Source organism: Dicentrarchus labrax, unplaced genomic scaffold, assembly GCF_905237075.1.
Source record: "Dicentrarchus labrax unplaced genomic scaffold, dlabrax2021, whole genome shotgun sequence".
NCBI classification, from domain to species: Eukaryota; Metazoa; Chordata; class Actinopteri; family Moronidae; genus Dicentrarchus; species Dicentrarchus labrax.
Genome location: NW_026136711.1, coordinates 14,548,833 through 14,567,847, shown reverse-complemented (window position 1 = coordinate 14,567,847; position 19,015 = coordinate 14,548,833). Strand labels below are relative to the sequence as shown.

Here is a 19,015-nt window from a genome sequence, read left to right as displayed (position 1 = left end):
TTGATAGATAGAGGAGTAGTGAGTGAGTGTGGGGGGTTGGGTATTTGTGATTAGCTTTAAGTTGATCCCTTGGGAGCAGATGGTGAATGGTGGCTTACCTACAGAAGACGCCTTGAGTCCCAGGAGCTGTCCCCGCTGCGAGGAGTAGCACTGAAGTTGAGGAAGACGTGGTACGAAGAGCTCATGAAACAGGACTGCTGGGAGACAGGTGAGGAACATTTCTGTGCCCAAAATGATGCAAGTAGAATCAAAGTTGACTTCATGTTTATTGATAGTGTAAACTGTGGGAGTCTCAATATGGAATTCCGGGTTGGTTTATGCCATGGTACTCTCTAGTACAAGACAAGATGGGTTGCCCTAGTTCAAGGATATAAATATTGGGAACCTTAAAAATCCATATCATGAAGTATAGTTTATAGTTATAGTCTGGCCTTGTATGATGCTTTGGTATAACATCGGCCTTTCTTCGTAGACTAAGACTGTAACAGAACCCAGGCAGGACCTGACATCATGTTGCTGAGAGGCGTGAGTGTAGCTGCTGTTCTGCTGCTGCTGTGTGTCCAGAGTCTGTACGGCTCGGCTCTTCCTGCTGTATCCTCTTATGAGTTCACAGCCTACAGGATGCAACAGTACAACGTGGTACAGCAGAAGCATGGTAAGTCCCAGAGAGTTGTACCTCGCCTCCAGTGGTGGGAAGTACCTTTGTACTGTACATTTACTCAAGCTTTGTACTTACTGTGAGTACAGGTTCAAGGAACTTTACTTTATGCTTCTACTCCACTACATTTCAGAAGGAAATATTGTGCTTTTAATTCCACTACATTTATATTACAGTTGTAGTTACCACTTTACTTTTCATTTTTTCATTTGACAGAAAACAACATATTTACAATGGATTGTTAAAAATTAAACCAGTATTTCTAAACCTTTTTGGTCATATTTCAGATGTCAATGAGTTGTTAAAGAGAGATTTATCTCAAAAGAGATACAAATAGCCAATATTTTCTTCAAAAGCAAAGATTAGAGGAAAAAATAATACACATTTGTTTATTACGAGTTATTAATATCATATATAATAACACATCAGTCAAACCCCTTTTTTCTGCTGAACGAGTACTTTTTTCTTTTGATACTTTAAGTATATTTTGCTGATAATTTTTTACCTAAGAAGGAATGCAGGACCTTGAGTACTTTTACATGCTAGCATTTGTATTTAATCTGAGTACTTCCACCACTGCTCACCTCACATTTTATTTAGTGCTTTTGAGCTGTAAATATTTAAAACATGTAGATGGAAGTTATTGTTGGATGTATCTAAGGGATCCAACATGAGACATGAGATGTCTAAAAATGGATTGTGAGAGGTCTTGAGTACTGTAACATCTGTTAACCAGTGGCAATTGGTAATTCCAGATGATACAAAAGAAGAGTTTTCTCTTTTTGTCACTGTACTGACATACTACACTCAAGATAACATGGCCACCACATGCTAAACACATTTATATTATTGTTTAATGATTAATTAAGATGTGTGAAGATATGAGCTAAACATAAGGATGTTAAATGAGACATTCTTAATTGACAGATGACAGCAAATTACATTTTAAAAATGTACTTTAACATACTACAAGGAGTTTTTTTTAATACAGGTTTTGAAACAATCTCAGTTTAATTCCGATGCCTCTATGTGACCTACATAAACAAACAAGACTATCAGTGAAAATAATGGTGAATTCTATATAGTTATTCTCAGCACAATATCCTTCGGATTTCCCTCGAAATCAGACAAAACAAAGAACATTATTGGTTTTGTCAACAGGGGCTGCCAGAATGAACATAAAAGTTCCATGTAGTTGCTTAAAAGTATAAAAAGTAAATGTACTCATCATGCATAATGGCTTCATTCAGTGTAAAATATTATATATATGCTTTTACCAGTACAGCAGAAGAGGTGGAGTGGAGTTAAAAGCTTTCATCATGAAGCTTGAGAGGATATTTGTGCTCATGTTTCCCTTGTCTTGTCTGCTGAGGTTGCCGTGGGGCCATTGTGGTGGCGGAGGCACGTGCAGCAGATGAGCCGGTGCTGAACCGCCGCTGTGTCATCATGAAGGTGATGGACTTCACCACAGAAAAATACCTCGAGGCACAGAGGCAAAGTGCTGCTGCCATAATGATCCTGCTGCCCAAAAATATCTCCAGTGTCCCCCATGACAATGTACAGGTAACAACATCCAGGAACACCTTTGTGTGGTTGCCAACCTTTTTCCTTAAGGGACCAGTTTTCTATCACAACCCCTGACTTAAAGTGACATATTTTATGCATATTTCACATTATATTTTCTATACGTTACAATACCAGTACAGAACAACTGATAAACTGTATAATTAACATAAATACTGAACGCAATAACTGCAGAAAGTTTGTGTAAAACAAGTGATTTGGATGAATTTTGAGCAGATTATTTCGTCTGAATATTACATCAAAGATGGATTTTCCTGATATTTTGAGGAACTTTTTTATACAATTCGTCTTTGTCTGTATTTTAATTTTTAACAACTGTTCATACTTAATAGGCTTCTTTATGACAAATTCAGTGTTTCCTTATGCCTGATGCTTTTCTAATGCAGAATTAGGCTGTTTAGAAAGAGTGAAGGCTGCGTGAATATAGTTTGTGTTCAATATAACATTTTAAAATAACAATTTAGTTAAGTTTTCTTCACAGAAATGAAGGAAATTCTGAGATGTAGGCCTGTCTAGTGTGTAGTATATATATTTTTTAAAGTTTTCTTACACCCCTCACGAGCCCTTGTGAAGCTCTGGCGACCCCTACTTGGTGTTGGGACCCCCAGGTTGGGACATGCTATAAGGCAACACAGAAAATAATTACAGCATCTTTTTCTAATCGACCAAAAACTAGTCAGGATACAGTTTCTGAATATAATATCGTATCTTTTAGTGCTCCAGAGTATTAGATAACAGTTTGCTTAAGTATGACATTATGAAACATGAATGATTTGTGGCTTGTGAAATAGAATCTCTTTCTCCCTCTCAGTCTTTCATGGTCAGTGAGAGTGAGGCCTTGCTGAAGGAGACCCTCATGCCTGTGTATGTGGTGCCTGAGGATGAACAGCTGCTTTACATGTATGAGGAGGTGAAGCAAGCCGCAGCCACCCGGACCTCATCTATATTCATCAGAGGTGAGAGGATCAAGAGGATATATGGATGTACATTTACATTTTACTGCAAGGAAGCTGGAAAAATACAGCATTTGAGATTTGTATGTTTTCATTGTCTCAGTCCTTCGAAGTATGGTCACAGCTACAGCCTTTCAGATCTTAGTGAGCAACAATTCCCCCATCAAGGCCATCACTGACAACACCATTGTCACCCTGGAGGTGAGTGTGGAACTCAAGAACAGAAGAGTAAAAACCTTTTATTGACATTATTCAAATCTCAGTCAAAACAGTGGTTAGTTTGGCTTGTGATTGGTCCTCAGTCCTGCATTGTGTAACTACTGATGTTTATTTCAGGGAGTGCTTCCTGGAACAGGGGAGGATGCACCCACTATTGTCATCACTGCCCACTACGATTCCTTTGGGCTGGCACCGGTGAGTCACATGGAAATGATAAAACAGTTTCCAAAGCTCTTAACATATGTTGATTTAAATGTTCTTAGTCACAGCATAATACTATGTTAATTGGATGTATGTTTGTTTTTTGTGTGTAACACAGTGGTTGTCATATGGAGCAGACTCTAATGGCAGTGGGGTCACCATCCTGCTAGAGTTGGCTCGTCTCTTCCAGAAGCTTTATAGTAGCCCAAGCACCAGACCACCGTAAGCTCAAATTCCCATATAGACAGACCAAATAACATAACCAAACATGTGGTCTTTGGTCATTATAGTGTGGCCCAAGCACCCAGTGATGCTAATATTGCAAACAGTAAAAGCTAAGAGAGCATAGATTTTATAATGCTGAAGCAAATAATATCATCATCCCAAACCTGGATGAAAACCTAGCTCTGTCACATTCTCAAGACAACTGTACACTATCACCATCTGTTTAGGTAGAATCTGCTAGATATGCAAATGTATCATTATTTAATTATGTGAAAACTGGCTCCTATCATGTTCTTGGTTAAAAACATAGTATTTGGTCAATTATGGATAAAATCAGGGGTGCCTAAACTTTTTCCCTTGGAAGTGTTACTCTGCCTTCAATACTCAGATTCTAAAACATAATGAATAATTAGGGACCCTACATATTTAAAGAGCATTTTTACCTTATAAATAAAACAACATTAACAGCAATATATGATCTTTTTCACTTTAAAAACTAAACATCTGGCGGACCAAAACGAACCTTATGGTTGGCCAACTTTGACCTGCAGGCCTTTGGGCAGCCCTGTATAAAATACTAAACCATTTAACAATTTCTTTTTGGCCTTTTAGATATAATTTAATGTTCTCTTTAACCGGAGGAGGAAAATACAATTTCCTTGGCACAAAGAGATGGATTGAGGAGAATCTGGACCATGCTGGTGAGTTTTTCTTGAAATGTTCAGACTTAGGGATCCATGCTGTATCAACCATGTGTAGTCTACTGTACTAACATATCTAAACATGAGCAGCACAGCTTGATTTATTATATCCAAACTTTTCCTCTCCCAGAGTCCAGCTTGCTCCATGACAATGTGGCATTTGTTCTGTGTTTGGATACACTGGCCAACAGTGATAAACTGTACATGCACGTATCCCGCCCTCCTAAACAGGACACTCCCATACAGTCTTTCATTCAGCAAATGGAGGAGGTAACAAGCTTTTAGTGCTAGCTGAAAAATACAGCCTATCTCAGCCTTCGTGGCCTTAAATTTGTGACCACTCCTCCAGGTGGTTTCCTCCAGATTTCCCTGGGTGAAGGTGGGATTGGTCCACAAGAAGATAAATCTTGTGGAGTCCACAGTAGCCTGGGAGCATGAGCGCTACAGCCTGCGCAGGATACCAAGCTTTACTCTGTCTCATCTGGAAGATCCCAAATCTGAGCTCCGTGGTTCCATACTGGACACTATGTAAGTTCTAAAGTCTGTTTATGATTATTATGACAATGTGCTTACTGTGAAATGATATGAAACAATGATATAAAGACACACATCTTAGTTGTCTTTGTATCTTTTCACAGGTCACAAGTGGACTTCAGGAAACTTAAGCGTAACGGCATCATCATAGCAGAAGCACTGGCACGTTACATGTACAATCTCTCTGACAAGGTGATTAAATGCATGAAAATAGAAAGCGCGTATCTAAATACACAAACTGTCATTTCATTATTTGTTTTATTTCCTTTCATCAGCATTCTAATGTGTGATTAATCTTTATTATATTCCACAAGGGTTCACCAAAAGACGTGCAGGTTTTCAAGGGCCAACTGGTAAGAGCCTGGTTATTTTGGTCAATATGCAAAGACAAGTGCTGACCTCTGGTGTTAATATATAGGAATTGCAGAGTGCTTCTGTCTTCAAAGGCCTCAGTCTGCGTAATAACCTCAGCTCATTAATTTGATTCATTTGAAGATTGTGAGCATTTGAATAAAACCATTTCTTTGAGTATATTTGGAATGTAACGAGTCTGAAGTGTAGAAAGTTTAGTTTTTAAGTTACAGCTCGAAATCAACATTATTAAAAGATTAATTTTTACTGGTAATTGAAAAAGTGAATGTGAATTCCAAATTGGGTCCTTCATGGGTAAACATTGTGACTCATTGGCATAAAATACATTTTATTTTAATGTTGGCACACTTTTTTCTCCTGATGCAGGACTTTCAGGACGGCCGTATGTCCAATCTGATGTCCTTCCTGACGTCAGTACCGCGGGCCAGTCAGCTGCTGGATAAAGAGCCCAGTCACATCCTGCTGGTTAACTCACTGGAGCACGAGTTCAAACGTTACCTGCAGCAGGTTCACAGACATGCTTTTCGACAGGACAAAAGGTAACGTGGTAGAAGAAGAAAACACATACAGTGCAATATTCTCAGTTGTACTGTAGGAAAAGAAAGATCACAGCTGATTAACTATATTTCTTCATACAGGGACCCCGATATTACCTTTTTTGATCAAATGGACCAACCAATAGTGATGTACAGGTAAATATCTGCGCTCATTTGCATTTTGTGCATGTGGAAATTTCAATAAGACACTAAATGACACACTTTTTCTTCCAGAGTGAAGCCTGCAGCCTTTGATCTCTTCCTTGGCGGCTGCATCGCTGCTTATTTGGGGATTGTTTACTATGCCATTCAGGTTTGTTAATGTACCCTTTTATATTGTCCGTTCATTACTTCCTTGCAAGCAGCACAGCACCTTGTATGTCTTAGTTTTAAAGCACTGGCTGATAGGTAGACAACACTTTATGTATCGGGTTGATTTACAGTATCTCCCTGTTTCTCTTACAGAATTTTGGTTATCTCTACACAAAGCTCAAAGCAGCAGTGAAATCCAAGCACCAGTGAAAAGGACTGTGAACACTGAAAAAGGCTTTGAAGTCTGCACTGCGTATGGTGGACTTCTGCTTCACTGGCTGTGCAGAACATGAAAGCAATGCAACAAGAATCTTCTGAGACTGATCATGAGACTTACAATGTATGCATTTGCTTTGAAATGTATACTGTTTTAAAGATTTTTGTACCTTTCGTTATAAATAAATCCATTGTACTGTAAACCATTGCTTATATGAACTGACTGGAATTTGTTGTTTGGAGGAGATGTGAGGTAAAGAAAATAAATAAAGGAGGAGTTTGGGACATGCCTTGTATCAAAGTCTACTGAAGAAAGGAACACAAACTAGAGATTGGATTGGATTTGAGCACCCATGAAGGACGTTCCTGCCACATTATTACCATGTCCTCTGCTCTGCATACGGTTGACATGGATTTGACTGGGCTTAACATGGCTGTCAAACAAGGCCCAGCCACTGCAGCGAGATGAACAGCCAGTTCCTGTCACAGATAACTCAGAAAGAGAGAGCAACGGAGGCACAAAGGCACCCTACAGCGCTTAGTGAATTATTGATGCTCATGTGGCATGCTGACAGTGAATAGAGGTGACCCTGGGTGGGTTCTGGTTGGACATTCTTAGAAATCCCATCCCTCTTCTGGTTTGCTTCAATTCTGCAGATCTGATAAGGCTGATTCTGTTTTAACTACAAGGAGGCCAAACAGCTCGGAGCTGAGCGTTAGTGTCTGAGATCAGTGCTGGCTGGTTTGTGAGGGGCCCTGGGAAGGAAGTAGGTCATGGACAGTGACCCCAGGTATGTGTGTCACTGCAGGGGGCCTGGGGCTTAGGAGGATTAGTGGCTGAGTGCTCAGGTAGCAACAAAGAGTTGTTCTGGTTCAGCAAGGATGCTCTTACCTTGTCTCTACCTCCAACATAGTAGATTCATAACAATAGCTACAAGTTAAATACAACATTTTTATCATCTATTTGCCCGTTAACTAGAAGCCAAGCAGGATTTATAGCTACTGATGCATGCACAAGATAAATACTATGTTGCAATGCATGAACGCAGAAAAAGTAATGTATACCAGAAAAATAGGTGGCATGCAAAACCTAGAAAAAAAATTTAAGCATAAAAAAAGAGCATGGCACGGGCCATTTTTCAGATTAAAGTGGAAGTAAAAGAATAACAGCTATAACAAGTATGAGGGAAAGGGAGGAGCCATGGGGTGACAGGGGAGGAGAAGGATGTTCATGACTTTCAGACTGACTGGAGGGAAGCAGTGGAAAATAAACAAGACAATAAGTGAAGATGGCTCCCCAGCTCTACATCACCATGTACAAAGAGCAGTTTGCCTCACCCGGCAGAGCGAAACGAGAGCGACCTCGACCCACCTCTGCCCACCGCAGGAACAACCCCCAGCCCCGGCCGGTAAGAAACCACAGCCACATGGACTGTGGACGTTTAAAAGGACAATGCAATTATTTCTGATTGTGCAAGAAATGTAGAATTCCTTGAGAAAACAAGTCTCCAAAATGAGATGTAATTTAGCAATAATAATGTTGCCAAAATAATGTTTTTTATAACATTACATTTCCAGTTGGTGCAATTAAGGTCAAACAAGACTAATTGGGTCACTTATTATTGGCACTCTCTTTATTGTTCTTCATTGAGCCAGACTAAGGTGTCTTACATTAATTGGTGGCCGGTTGTTTACATTTGTCTTTGCTTGGTGAAAGCTGTATCCCATCTATTATTCAGTACTTCCTCCGTGCCTATGTATTTATCCAGACATAGTGTAAACAGAGCTAAGAGGAGAGTAGTCTATTGTGTAGAGAAAAAAAAGGAACTTAATGATTGCACAAGAGAGGTGACAATGAATACATTTCCAGTGTATTTTAGTAGTAATACAAAGAGGAAAGACGTTTAAGAGGAACCTGAATGTTCTTTACATTCTGAGAGTACTAAGAGAAAAATCTGAAAGGAATAATCATTGAAAATGTTTATTTAATAACTATAAAGACAAAAGTAAGAAAATAAAAAATAAAACATATGCCATTTTAAAACCATCATAAATTAGATAGACTGTATACAATATGTTCAGTGTAGTGGATAGTGAGGAGGAGAGATTATCTGAGACAGTGATATCTAGTTCCTCCTTCCCCTTATCTGCTTCTTTCTCTCCTTATATTTCTACCTATACATGCCTTCCCAGGACTTTCTGTTTCCCCGGACTGTCCACTCCAACTACAGGTCACGCCGCACAATATCACAGCCGTTGCCCCCTGTGGAAACTGGCCGTCCACTCTTCCCTCCTGTCAGACATTTATCATTCCTCCACCCAGTAACAACTTGTCCTGGCAACTATCTAAACACAGTGGACACAGGCAAACCAAACCTCATGCCCCCTGTCAACCAATCCACATTACATGCTCTGCCCTCTGCTGACGGACTGCAGAAACTACAGCTGCCTGAGCCTCCTGCTGGTGCCGGATTTCAGCCCCACACAGCTTTGAAGAACCCAGCAAGGTAGCAGCTGATCACCTATCAAAGATAACTCTAAATACACATTGATTCTAATTGATTTTCTTTGCAATAGGATGGACTATCAGAGGAATGTTCATCCACTCTCAGCACAGCAACTCAGGTGAGAGAATGACCTCTGACCTCTTCTTGTGGCCTTTAAACCCTGAAAACACTGGATGAGTTGATGAACATTACTGATTGATAACTGAGTGATTCTACAAGCCGCGTTGTTGTGTAAAAACCTGAAACAGACATTGTTTTTGACAGGCAACATGCAGGTGCTCATCTTCGGACAAGACCCCAAACCAGCAACCCTCCAGCAGGTCAACACCACTTTCCACTGACACAATACCGGAGGTCCAGCTCCAATAGCAGCCTGGATTATAGGTGCATGTTGAATATAAAATGTTGCATTGACGAAAAGATGTCTTAGTGTGCCATAAATAAAAACCACTGAGGTCTAACTTTTGCTCCAATGGTCTCTCAACAGCGGGTGCTACAGCTGCTTCCATGTGGTGAAGCCCTACCAAGCTGGACACTACATCATACACCCAGAGTTTGTGTCTGAGTGCCTTCGTTAGGACTATTAGAGCACTCGCTTCCAAAGTGGGGATCGGGGACCTGCAGTGGTCCTTGAGGGGGCTCTGGAGGTTTCCCAGCAAAAAGAGGGATCATTAACTTCACTATTGTTTAATTCTCTACTAATTAACCCAGTGAGACAAGGTGTAAGAATGAATAATGTGACTGTTGGCTGCACTCTCACTACTGTTATCTCCCTACATACAGCATGGACACTTTTACAGTTTAGCACTAAATCAGCAGCAAAGATCTTCCCACAAGGGGCCTCATGGTGATGAAATTGAAGAGGCACTGTGCCCCTAATGTGCATCATTCTATGACATTAAAGTTTTATCCTACTATGAGAGAGATAATTGTCTAAATTTGATATAGGAATTCTTTATTGCATGTTTGGAAGGTTAAAAAAGAAGTAGTGCTGCAAACAATGAAACATTACTCATGGGTATTACATACTTATTATGGTGATTATTATTAGTACTTTCTAGAGATACCATACAGTAGACAAAATATAGCACCAGTGCTAATAAGGTCATCATATAGACCTAAAGTCCTGAATAGTATTTGGCTCTCACTATACAGCCACTGTGTGTTTTTCAAAAGTTGTTCAACCAGTTTGATTTGCTTAAATCATGTAAAACAGTGTGACAATGTGCATAGTAAGAAAATAAAAAGTTCTGTGTTCAACGACTGGACTACATTTCCCATGCTACAGTAGGCGTAGTCAGGGCGGACACGCAGCAGCATAGATGCGTCTTGGTCTTTTTCTGTGAACTGTAGCAAACAAGTTGTGCCTGGTGCTGTTGAGGGGAGGGGTAGACCACTGGTCGGTAGGTAAAAACTCTATTTTTGAAGTTGAATATAAAACAGGACGAGCATAAACGAGAATGCCACTTTATGGATTCCATGTTATTTTCCCTCTGTTCACTTTCTTGCACCACCCACTACGGCGCACAACAACGGCTTTCTATACATTAGACTTTACCGTATATACTGTTGGAAGTTGTGGGTACATTAGCACAGGAGACCTTCTTTTCTGCACCATTTGGCTGTTAGCTTGTAAACACGTACTTGTGTGTAGTTATTGTGTGTTTATTCCATGGAAAAATAAATAAAAATACTCACGTAAAAAGTTCAACTTATGTCGAACAACAGTCGAACATAAATAGCCACAACCGAAGTGAAGCTCGTCACTGTTGATAATTCCTCTTTAAGGTCCTCTCCTGTACTTATATAAGTGTATCATCTAACTGTATAATAACAGAACTATAATTAGAATGCTGCAACACGCTAACGCAAACTCCACGCACGCGTGCGCTCTAGGCACGTGCACAGTCATACGCACACACACACAGGCGCGCGCACACTTCGTGAGGTAGTCAGCCTTTCTCAGACTGCTGTTCAGACTGTATCAGCACTTCTGTGTTTATTTCTCCATGTCAGAATAGATAGTGAATCGGCTGAAATGGCAGATATGAGGCCCCCTGATCACACCGTCAACAATGAAATGCCTCAGCCTCAACATTTTCTGTCTTCTCGCACTCTGCCAGTGGGAAAAAGAAGGTTTGAGTGAAATATTTCTGTTTAGAAAAGCCACTATATGCTTAAAAAACATTTATTTATGTATTTATTTATTTATTTTCTGTGAAAGAATAGGGATAAAAGTTGAAAATTAGTGGAGACAGAAAACTAATTGTCAACCATTTTGATGAATGATTTTTGTTTCATTAGGTATTGTAGTTTTATAGTGTAAAAAGAAAATAAGATAATGTATAATTTTAAGTAATTTCAAGCAAAACAATTTGTGACTGAGAAAAAAACTTTAATTAAAATAATAAGTAAAAAGTAAATAGAAATTCATTAAATAGTCATATTCATAATATAGCAAAATAAATAATATTATAATACACTAAGTACTAACAAATTAAAAGATAGATGAAAGCTGATTGCAAAACCATAATAGAATACAGGACAATAGAGTATGTGACCATAATACTCTCCTTACTTAATAATAATACATACTGCCCCAAGACACCAAGGAAGGAAAATAAAACAGCAGAAAAGGAAAGCAAAACAACTGCACTATGGCAGCAGGATTACGGAAAAACTATTGGCCCGATTTTCATGAAACCTGGTGGATAGGTGTTCATCATAATTAAGGTGAATGGTGTGTTGTGACTAAACATACAGAAAAAGAGCCACCTCAAATAAAACACCTTGGGGTTAGGTCTGTGTATCTGATCGCTTTCAATGCAATAGTTCTAAAGATTTTTGCCAAATATTCACCTTGTTCTTCAACTATATGTACTAAATGAAAGAAGATTGTACCAGACGTCCAGGGACAGATTTACTTTCAGTGTCATGTGAACTTCATTATGTATTGTTTCCCATCAATGCTTTCCATTGATTTTGATATTTGGCACAATGGAAATATATGACAAAGGTTTGCATTGTAGTCCCCACTGTTCCTCTAGTGCTTTATTAAATTATTTAAATAATGGAGTTATATCTTCCAAGAACACAAATGTGAATGTTGTGTGAATGATCAAATTATTAATCAATCAGTCAATTGAGCGAATATTAATCAGCAACTATTTTTATAACTAATTTTCCAGCATCTAAAATATCTTGTTTTGATGCTTTTCTTTGTCATACATGATAGTAAACTGAAAATCTTTCGGTTTTGGTGGGTAAAATAAAACCAGCTTTCTAAATATCACCTTGGGCTGTGGGAAATGGGTATTTTTCATTTTTTTGTGATGTTTTACAGACAAAAAGAGAAAGAAAATAATTAGCAGTTTAATGGATAATTAAAATAATAGTTAGTTGCAGCCCCAATTTTCTGTTTTTCTTAAGAAATTGAATATCTTTGTCTGATCAAAACTATCAATTTGAAGATATCACAGCAGGGTTCCAAATTTTTATAGACTCAACAATGAATAGCTTAATGGAGAAAATATTCAGCAGATCAATAATGTAAAGTATTGTTAGTTGCAGTTTGATGTGATGAATGTAAAATTATAACATAAAACATTATAGATTGCAGTTCTTACATCTGTCCTTGCACTTTTCTATTAAAAAACAACAAACATAAATCTTTATAGGCTAGGCCTAATATACAGTAAATCATCTCCTGACTTTTGGGGTCAATTTCCCTCCTTGAGTCCAGCAGCCTGAGTGAATCTCCAAGGAACCAACAGTTATTTCTCTGTTAATTAATGATGGGCTTATGTTATCACTCCTGTTGTTGGGGGAAATCTATACTAAGGGTGGTTGAACACAGAATTAGTCAATTAGATTGCTAATTAATAGCAAGCATTTTTTATTATCGACCCTTGCTGCCATGGCAGACCATGAGGGTCAATTCCAGTTAGGTCAGCAAACAGGGAATCTGGAGAGGAGTGAACTCCCTTCAGTTGGCTGTACGCTATAATGTAATCTGGTCCGATTAAGCTAAAGCCACAATAACTAACATCAACCAGTTAATTACCCGTAAGAGTTTTTGCTGTATTCCTGCTGGGAGGGGCACTTAGGTCTAAATTCAATAGAAATATACACGTGTCTCTCTGTTTGTGTTGGATATGTTGTCAGGGTTGTCAAAATGTTTGATTTTTGAACCCAGTTACTTCCAGTTTTTGTTTGTCTGGCTTGAAAGTGTGTGAAAGTTTAGTATTCTTTCCTCTCCTTTGTGGTATTGGCAGAGCTCTAAGGCCAAAATCCCCTTTTCTGCTCCTCTACTTCCTTACATACAAATGAGTCTTCTTTCAATCGAACTCATATGTTAGAATTACTGCTGGGAACATTCACTTTATCCTCTTATGGGTAATTGGCAGCAGATTTGTTTTGTTAAATCCCAAACACATCTTTAAAGTTTATATCCTGACAGCGTAATGCTGTGAAATCACTTTGTGCAGCAATGCAGATCATGTAAGACAATGCTAGAAATTTAATGGAGGCTTTGAACTGACAAGGAAACAAGACAGACTGAGAAACAGGTTCACATCTTATCTGCTGATCTGGCTGAGGCTGTTTTTCTGGATGGCTCTGATAGTTAAGTGAATTTCTTGACTAACCAGAACTTGTAAGCAATATTAGGCAAATGTACTGTACAAAGGCTCCAGCAACAGGCAGCCTTTTTGTAGTAATCATTTTATTTTGAACAACATTTTCCTAAAATCCAGTGTTGATATGAGAAGAGCAAATATTACACAAAGAGCAAGGTACCGACTTTTTAAAGTCTGTTTTCTCTCTCTCTCTCTCTCTCTCTCTCTCTCTCTCTCTCCTGACAGGCAAAGCAAACAGAGATAACAACGAGGCCAGAGTGAGACAAACAAGGTTCCCTGGAAAACATTTCTATGATCCCCTAGAACAGCATCTCTCAAATTTGTCCACTGAACAACTTAAGTCATGTACCAAGTTGTACCAGGAGGAGCGGGAGGTACAATTACAGATGTTATCCCCAAACAGAAACACAGCAAGGTAACTCGACCCTTAGTTGGAGCTGGAGTAATCGGCCTGGTGCTGGTGATTGCAGCAGTGACTGCATGGTGTTATTACATAGCCTCTCTACGCAAAGCTGAGCTGCTTAAGACTCAGCTACTGGATCTGAATAAAGATGGGTACATTATCCGCAACCAGGGAGGATCTATTGTTTTCAGGATGGATTTCAGGTTGGTCATTTAGAATTTTTTTTATGTTTATTTATGTTTGTGTAATGATACATATTTCAGTTGTGTTAAGTGTGTCAGTAATGTTAAATGTAAATGCATGCAAGTCATTTCAGTTATTTAACTGTAACAAAAGAAATGTGTGTTCAGAGATATTGCTTAAAATTTTTAATTATATTTAAATCTCGGCAGGTCAGGTACGCTGGATTTGGATTCGTGTTCCAAGGAAGGGGAGATGCTGAGCTGTGGAAGTACCACTGATAGAAAACTGAACTTCTTCATTGAGACAGTGCGACCCAAGGACACGGTGCAATGCTACCGTGTTCGTTGGGAGGAATTGGTTCCTGACATTCCTGTTGAGCATGCTATGACATACAAGTTTGCACACTGGTATGGTGGTGCAGTGTCAGCAATTCAGCACTGGCCTATTTCTATTTCTGGTCAACAGGCTCCCAAACCCTTTGTTACTAGTGACATCTACTCAAACCGCAATGAATTTGGTGGAATTTTGGAGAGTTATTGGCTTTCATCCAATGCTACGGCCATCAAGATAAACAATTCTGTGCCCTTCCACCTGGGCTGGAATGACACAGAGAAGACCATGTACTTCCAGGCACGATACAATGACAGTCCCTTCAAGCCAAACCCAGGAGAGGCACCATGTGCTGAACTTAGCTACCGAGTGTGCGTGGGATTGGATGTGACTTCCATACACAAGTACATGGTCCGCAGATACTTCAACAAACCCAACAAAGTGCCTGCCAAAGTCATGTTTCGCCATCCTATATGGTCAACTTGGGCGCTACATAAGACTGACATTGACCAAGAGAAACTCTTGGCGTATGCTGCCAACATCCGCAAGCATAATTTTAACTGTAGCCACCTGGAACTAGATGACCGCTACACTAGCCGCTACGGAGATTTTGAGTTTGACCAAATAAAGTTCCCCAATGCCTCGGCCATGTTCCAAAAGCTGAAATCAGATGGATTTCTTGTGTCACTTTGGATTCACCCTTTTGTTAACTATGACTCGGAAAACTTCCATACCTGCGTAGAGAGGGGGCTGTTTGTCTGGGAGCCAACGGGACGGCTCCCAGCATTGGTGCGCTGGTGGAATGGCATTGGTGGCATTTTGGACTTCACAAACCCAGAAGCCCGTGACTGGTTTTCCTCCCAGCTACGTTCACTGCGCTCCAGGTATGGGGTCACATCTTTTAAATTTGATGCAGGGGAGACCAACTACCTACCATGGAAATTTAGTACCAGAACTCCCATTCGGGACCCAAGTTTTTTCACAAGACGTTACACAGAAATGGCTATTCCCTACAACGATAGAGCTGAGCTGCGCAGTGGCTACCAGTCCCAGAACATATCCTGCTTCTTCAGGCCAATTGACAGAGACTCAGTGTGGGGCTATGAGTTGGGTCTGAAATCTCTTATCCCCACAGTGCTCACTATTAGCATTCTTGGCTATCAGTTCATTTTACCAGACATGATTGGAGGGAATGCTTATCTGAACCGCACAGATGGAAATCGTGCGTTACCCGATCGAGAACTCTATATCCGCTGGCTGGAGCTGTCAGCCTTCATGCCTTCAATGCAGTTTTCTGTTCCGCCATGGGAATACGACAACGAGGTGGTCGAAATTGCTCGGAAATACACAGCCCTCCATGAGAGTATTGTGGCGCCACGGGTCCTGGAGCTGGCTGGTGAGGTGCTGGACACTGGGGACCCAATCATACGGCCCCTGTGGTGGATTGCCACAGGTGATGAGACAGCCTATAAAATCGACTCCCAGTTCCTGATTGGGGACGACCTCATGGTAGCCCCAGTTTTAGAGCCTGGAAAGCAAGAGCGTGACATCTACCTCCCCGCTGGCCGTTGGAGAAGCTACAAGGGGGAGAGATTTGATATCAAGGAGCCACTTCACCTCACAGACTATCCTGTGGATCTGGATGAAATTGCTTACTTTGTTTGGGTCTAGCAAGAAGGAAATGTAAAGCTGAACAGACTTGATTAGCGAATGTTCCAATTTGCTTGAAAGACAAGCTTTACAAATGAGCTTTTATGCATGGCAGGAGGAACATTGCATGAAAAGGTTGCTCAATATGGAGAAGTATTTAACTTTTCAAAGAAATTGAAAATGTTAACACTAATTATATTACCAATTTGAAACTGCTTGACTCAAAAAGGCTCAAAATCTCATTGTAATGTTTTATTGCTTTTTTTGGTTGCATTTTTCGTTGTTTAATGGAAAAATATCTGTGTCCTTGAGACTATGTAAGTTTTGCTTTGCCACTGTGAGGTGTGACAGTGGCAAATGACAAATATGGGTTAATTATAAATGGTAAAACATATAATCATATAGCAGTTGCACAAAAAGGAGTCATAAAGAGTCATAAAGGCAACAAACTGACTCAATAACATGAGTTACACAGCAATATCTGTTTGCTATCATTTGCTAACTTTAGCTGCCATAAGCTAGTAGTCATACCGGACCAGTGAAGGCAACAAAAGCCTAGCATGTATTAAAGTAAGTTGTTTTAATGTTTTTGAATTTAGAATTTCATGGATACAAAGAAGAATGCGTCATTTCATATTTTAAAAGTTACATAGTGTCGCTTTAAAGGCTGTACATATGAAACAATTGTCAAAAAGGGAATATGAAAACTGTGAATTGAGTTAGGCATATATTATATTATACACCATAACGTTTTTTTAACAGCGCTTCGAAGATAAAACAGGTAAACAGATTGATTGAAGGAAAATTTGAATGGTCATTTTTTATCATTAAGAAAATAGGCTTCATAAAACTCTATATTGATAAACACTTCTCAGTTTGAGTGAGATATCCTACTTTCCTTTGAAACTAATGACTCTTCTACTCCTCTGCTCTGGGATACTTCTCAGGAAGTCAGGTTTTATGCTTCACTTATCAGGTTGTATGCTTGAAGTTTAATCGTTACTAACCGCATTTGCTCTCATTTGGGAAACAGTGTCATGTAACTACTCTTAGCCCAGAAAAAGATGCCTTTTATTAGGCACTAAATATTTTATGTTCTTCCTCAGGTAACAGCTTTTTCTGGCTGTAGTGTTGAAGTGTCTGGTAATTGTTTGTCTTGTGCTTTGCTGATTCTGAATGCATATAAACATCTAATATTATAATGTATAATACATTGACTTCCGCATCCAGAATAAGAAATCTCTTTTGGAAAATGGTCTGATGTTTGTAATTCTGAAACACAGTAACCTAAATGATAATAGACTGGTTAATTTATTGGTATGCAGTGTGGAAGTCAATGAATTTAACAGCAATTAATCACCAAATTAAATGGTACAGTGTATTTATACACCTTGTGTTTTGTTAATGTGAATATATTGTAACTGCAGTGATATCTCTAAGTGCCATATATTAATAATTACTGCCACATACTATGAGTGATTTGTTGTTCTGATACACATTTATTATTGTTGCATTTTTCCATATTGTACATTTATCATTAAATATAGTTAATTTAACCCCTTTTATGAGGTGAGTTAACCCTTTTGTGGGAAATCACATGGTCAACAAAGTGTACCACAAAAGCCACATAAGTTTGAAGCTGCAATAAAAATATTGTGTTATCGAAGTAACAATGAGGAAACATCCATTTTCTTATGGTGCAATTTTATCATTTGGCAATTTGTCTTTTTAAGTTTTTTTTAAAAAAAAATGCTGTCTACCTTTCTGTGCTGACTGTGTGTAAACTTTGACATCTGGCTTCCAGGTTGACCTCTGAGTTTTGTTTGTGTCTCTTGATATACTTTCATCATAACAATGCTACGTATTTATAGCAGTTCTCACTCAGCATCTGGACCAGGCCAACCTCTGAGGCTATTTCTGTCTCAGACTGTCTTGCTTTATGACAAGACTGAGAGGCTATATCTTGGACTTAATGTTTTTTTTTTTTTTTTTTTGGTTTTATGTATTTTGACCCACTGTGTGATGCTGTTTGCCTCGAGTTATTGTAACTGAATATTAGCAACATTTGCATGTGACTTAAGGGCAGCACTAATTTCAGCAAGAATGCAAATATGATTTAATTTTGTGTGCATGTATTAAAAGAAATCCAGTTTGACTTTTGCTGTTTGTGAGCATGTTTGTTGTACCTAATTTGCATAGAACACACAATAATATTGAAAAGTAACATGGAAAAATAAAGCACAATTGCTACATTTCGCTACCATGAATACCACTATCAGATGATTGATTGTAAATCCTCTAGGAACGCCATAAGAGTGATCAATATATGCCGGACTTTTACTTTTTACACACACCTCCAAAGTAAATACAAGAAGGAAAGACACATGGACATGACATTCAGGTCAGTGAGCTGACTGTGCAACCAGTGAGCCAATAACAACCTGTAACCTCTTATGAGTCTGCAATACATGAAAACTAATATGCCTATCAATTCAGTATTGAAAGAGACACCCTTCAGGGACTTTTCCAACTTTTGGCGCCTGGCTCATCATGGGCCAATAATGACAAAGTGATGAAACAATTGTGCAGGTTATTTGGAGGCTGTGTTCAGATCAATAAATCATCTGGTGGTTCATGATCTGAGGCCAGAGAGCAAGCGATATAAAAGTGTACGAGCAGACACCAAGAATAAAAAAGATAAACTTGGTAGGAGATAATAGCAACAATACTTATTAGAATTACAGCATTAAGCATGATTGTTCTTTCTGAGTTCAAACAGCCTGGCTGGACCACT

At 39.1% G+C, this 19,015-nt stretch overlaps 3 protein-coding genes across 5 annotated transcripts; all 3 read left to right on the top strand.

Annotated features, from left to right (window-relative positions):
* Positions 1-125: 125 nt before the first annotated feature.
* Positions 126-6,714, top strand: zgc:109965 (Nicalin-1-like). The gene is made up of 16 exons (XM_051415558.1): positions 126-208; positions 473-655; positions 2,031-2,221; positions 3,054-3,198; positions 3,299-3,396; positions 3,532-3,609; positions 3,734-3,837; positions 4,453-4,541; positions 4,672-4,811; positions 4,891-5,069; positions 5,180-5,267; positions 5,390-5,428; positions 5,814-5,986; positions 6,086-6,139; positions 6,218-6,296; positions 6,449-6,714. Exons 2-16 carry the CDS (start codon positions 511-513, stop codon positions 6,503-6,505), a joined length of 1,659 nt encoding a protein of 552 aa, XP_051271518.1. The 5' UTR covers positions 126-208; positions 473-510; the 3' UTR covers positions 6,506-6,714.
* Positions 6,715-7,686: 972 nt separating this feature from the next.
* Positions 7,687-10,278, top strand: LOC127372135 (uncharacterized). Its single transcript, XM_051415559.1, has 5 exons — positions 7,687-7,920; positions 8,705-9,018; positions 9,089-9,136; positions 9,283-9,402; positions 9,506-10,278. The coding sequence occupies exons 1-5, from the start codon at positions 7,801-7,803 to the stop codon at positions 9,594-9,596; spliced, it is 693 nt and encodes a 230-aa protein (XP_051271519.1). The 5' UTR covers positions 7,687-7,800; the 3' UTR covers positions 9,597-10,278.
* A 29-nt stretch (positions 10,279-10,307) lies between these two features.
* On the top strand, positions 10,308-18,376 carry myorg (myogenesis regulating glycosidase (putative)). Of its 3 annotated transcripts, XM_051415555.1 has the most exons (4): positions 10,329-10,421; positions 11,035-11,154; positions 13,881-14,261; positions 14,451-18,376. In XM_051415555.1, exons 3-4 carry the CDS (start codon positions 13,999-14,001, stop codon positions 16,240-16,242), a joined length of 2,055 nt encoding a protein of 684 aa, XP_051271515.1. In that variant the 5' UTR covers positions 10,329-10,421; positions 11,035-11,154; positions 13,881-13,998; the 3' UTR covers positions 16,243-18,376. The 3 variants fall into 3 exon arrangements, with proteins under 3 accessions (XP_051271514.1, XP_051271515.1, XP_051271516.1); XM_051415554.1 differs by lacking the exon at positions 11,035-11,154 and having other exon boundaries at positions 10,308-10,421; XM_051415556.1 differs by lacking the exon at positions 11,035-11,154 and having other exon boundaries at positions 10,346-10,425.
* Positions 18,377-19,015: the final 639 nt, after the last annotated feature.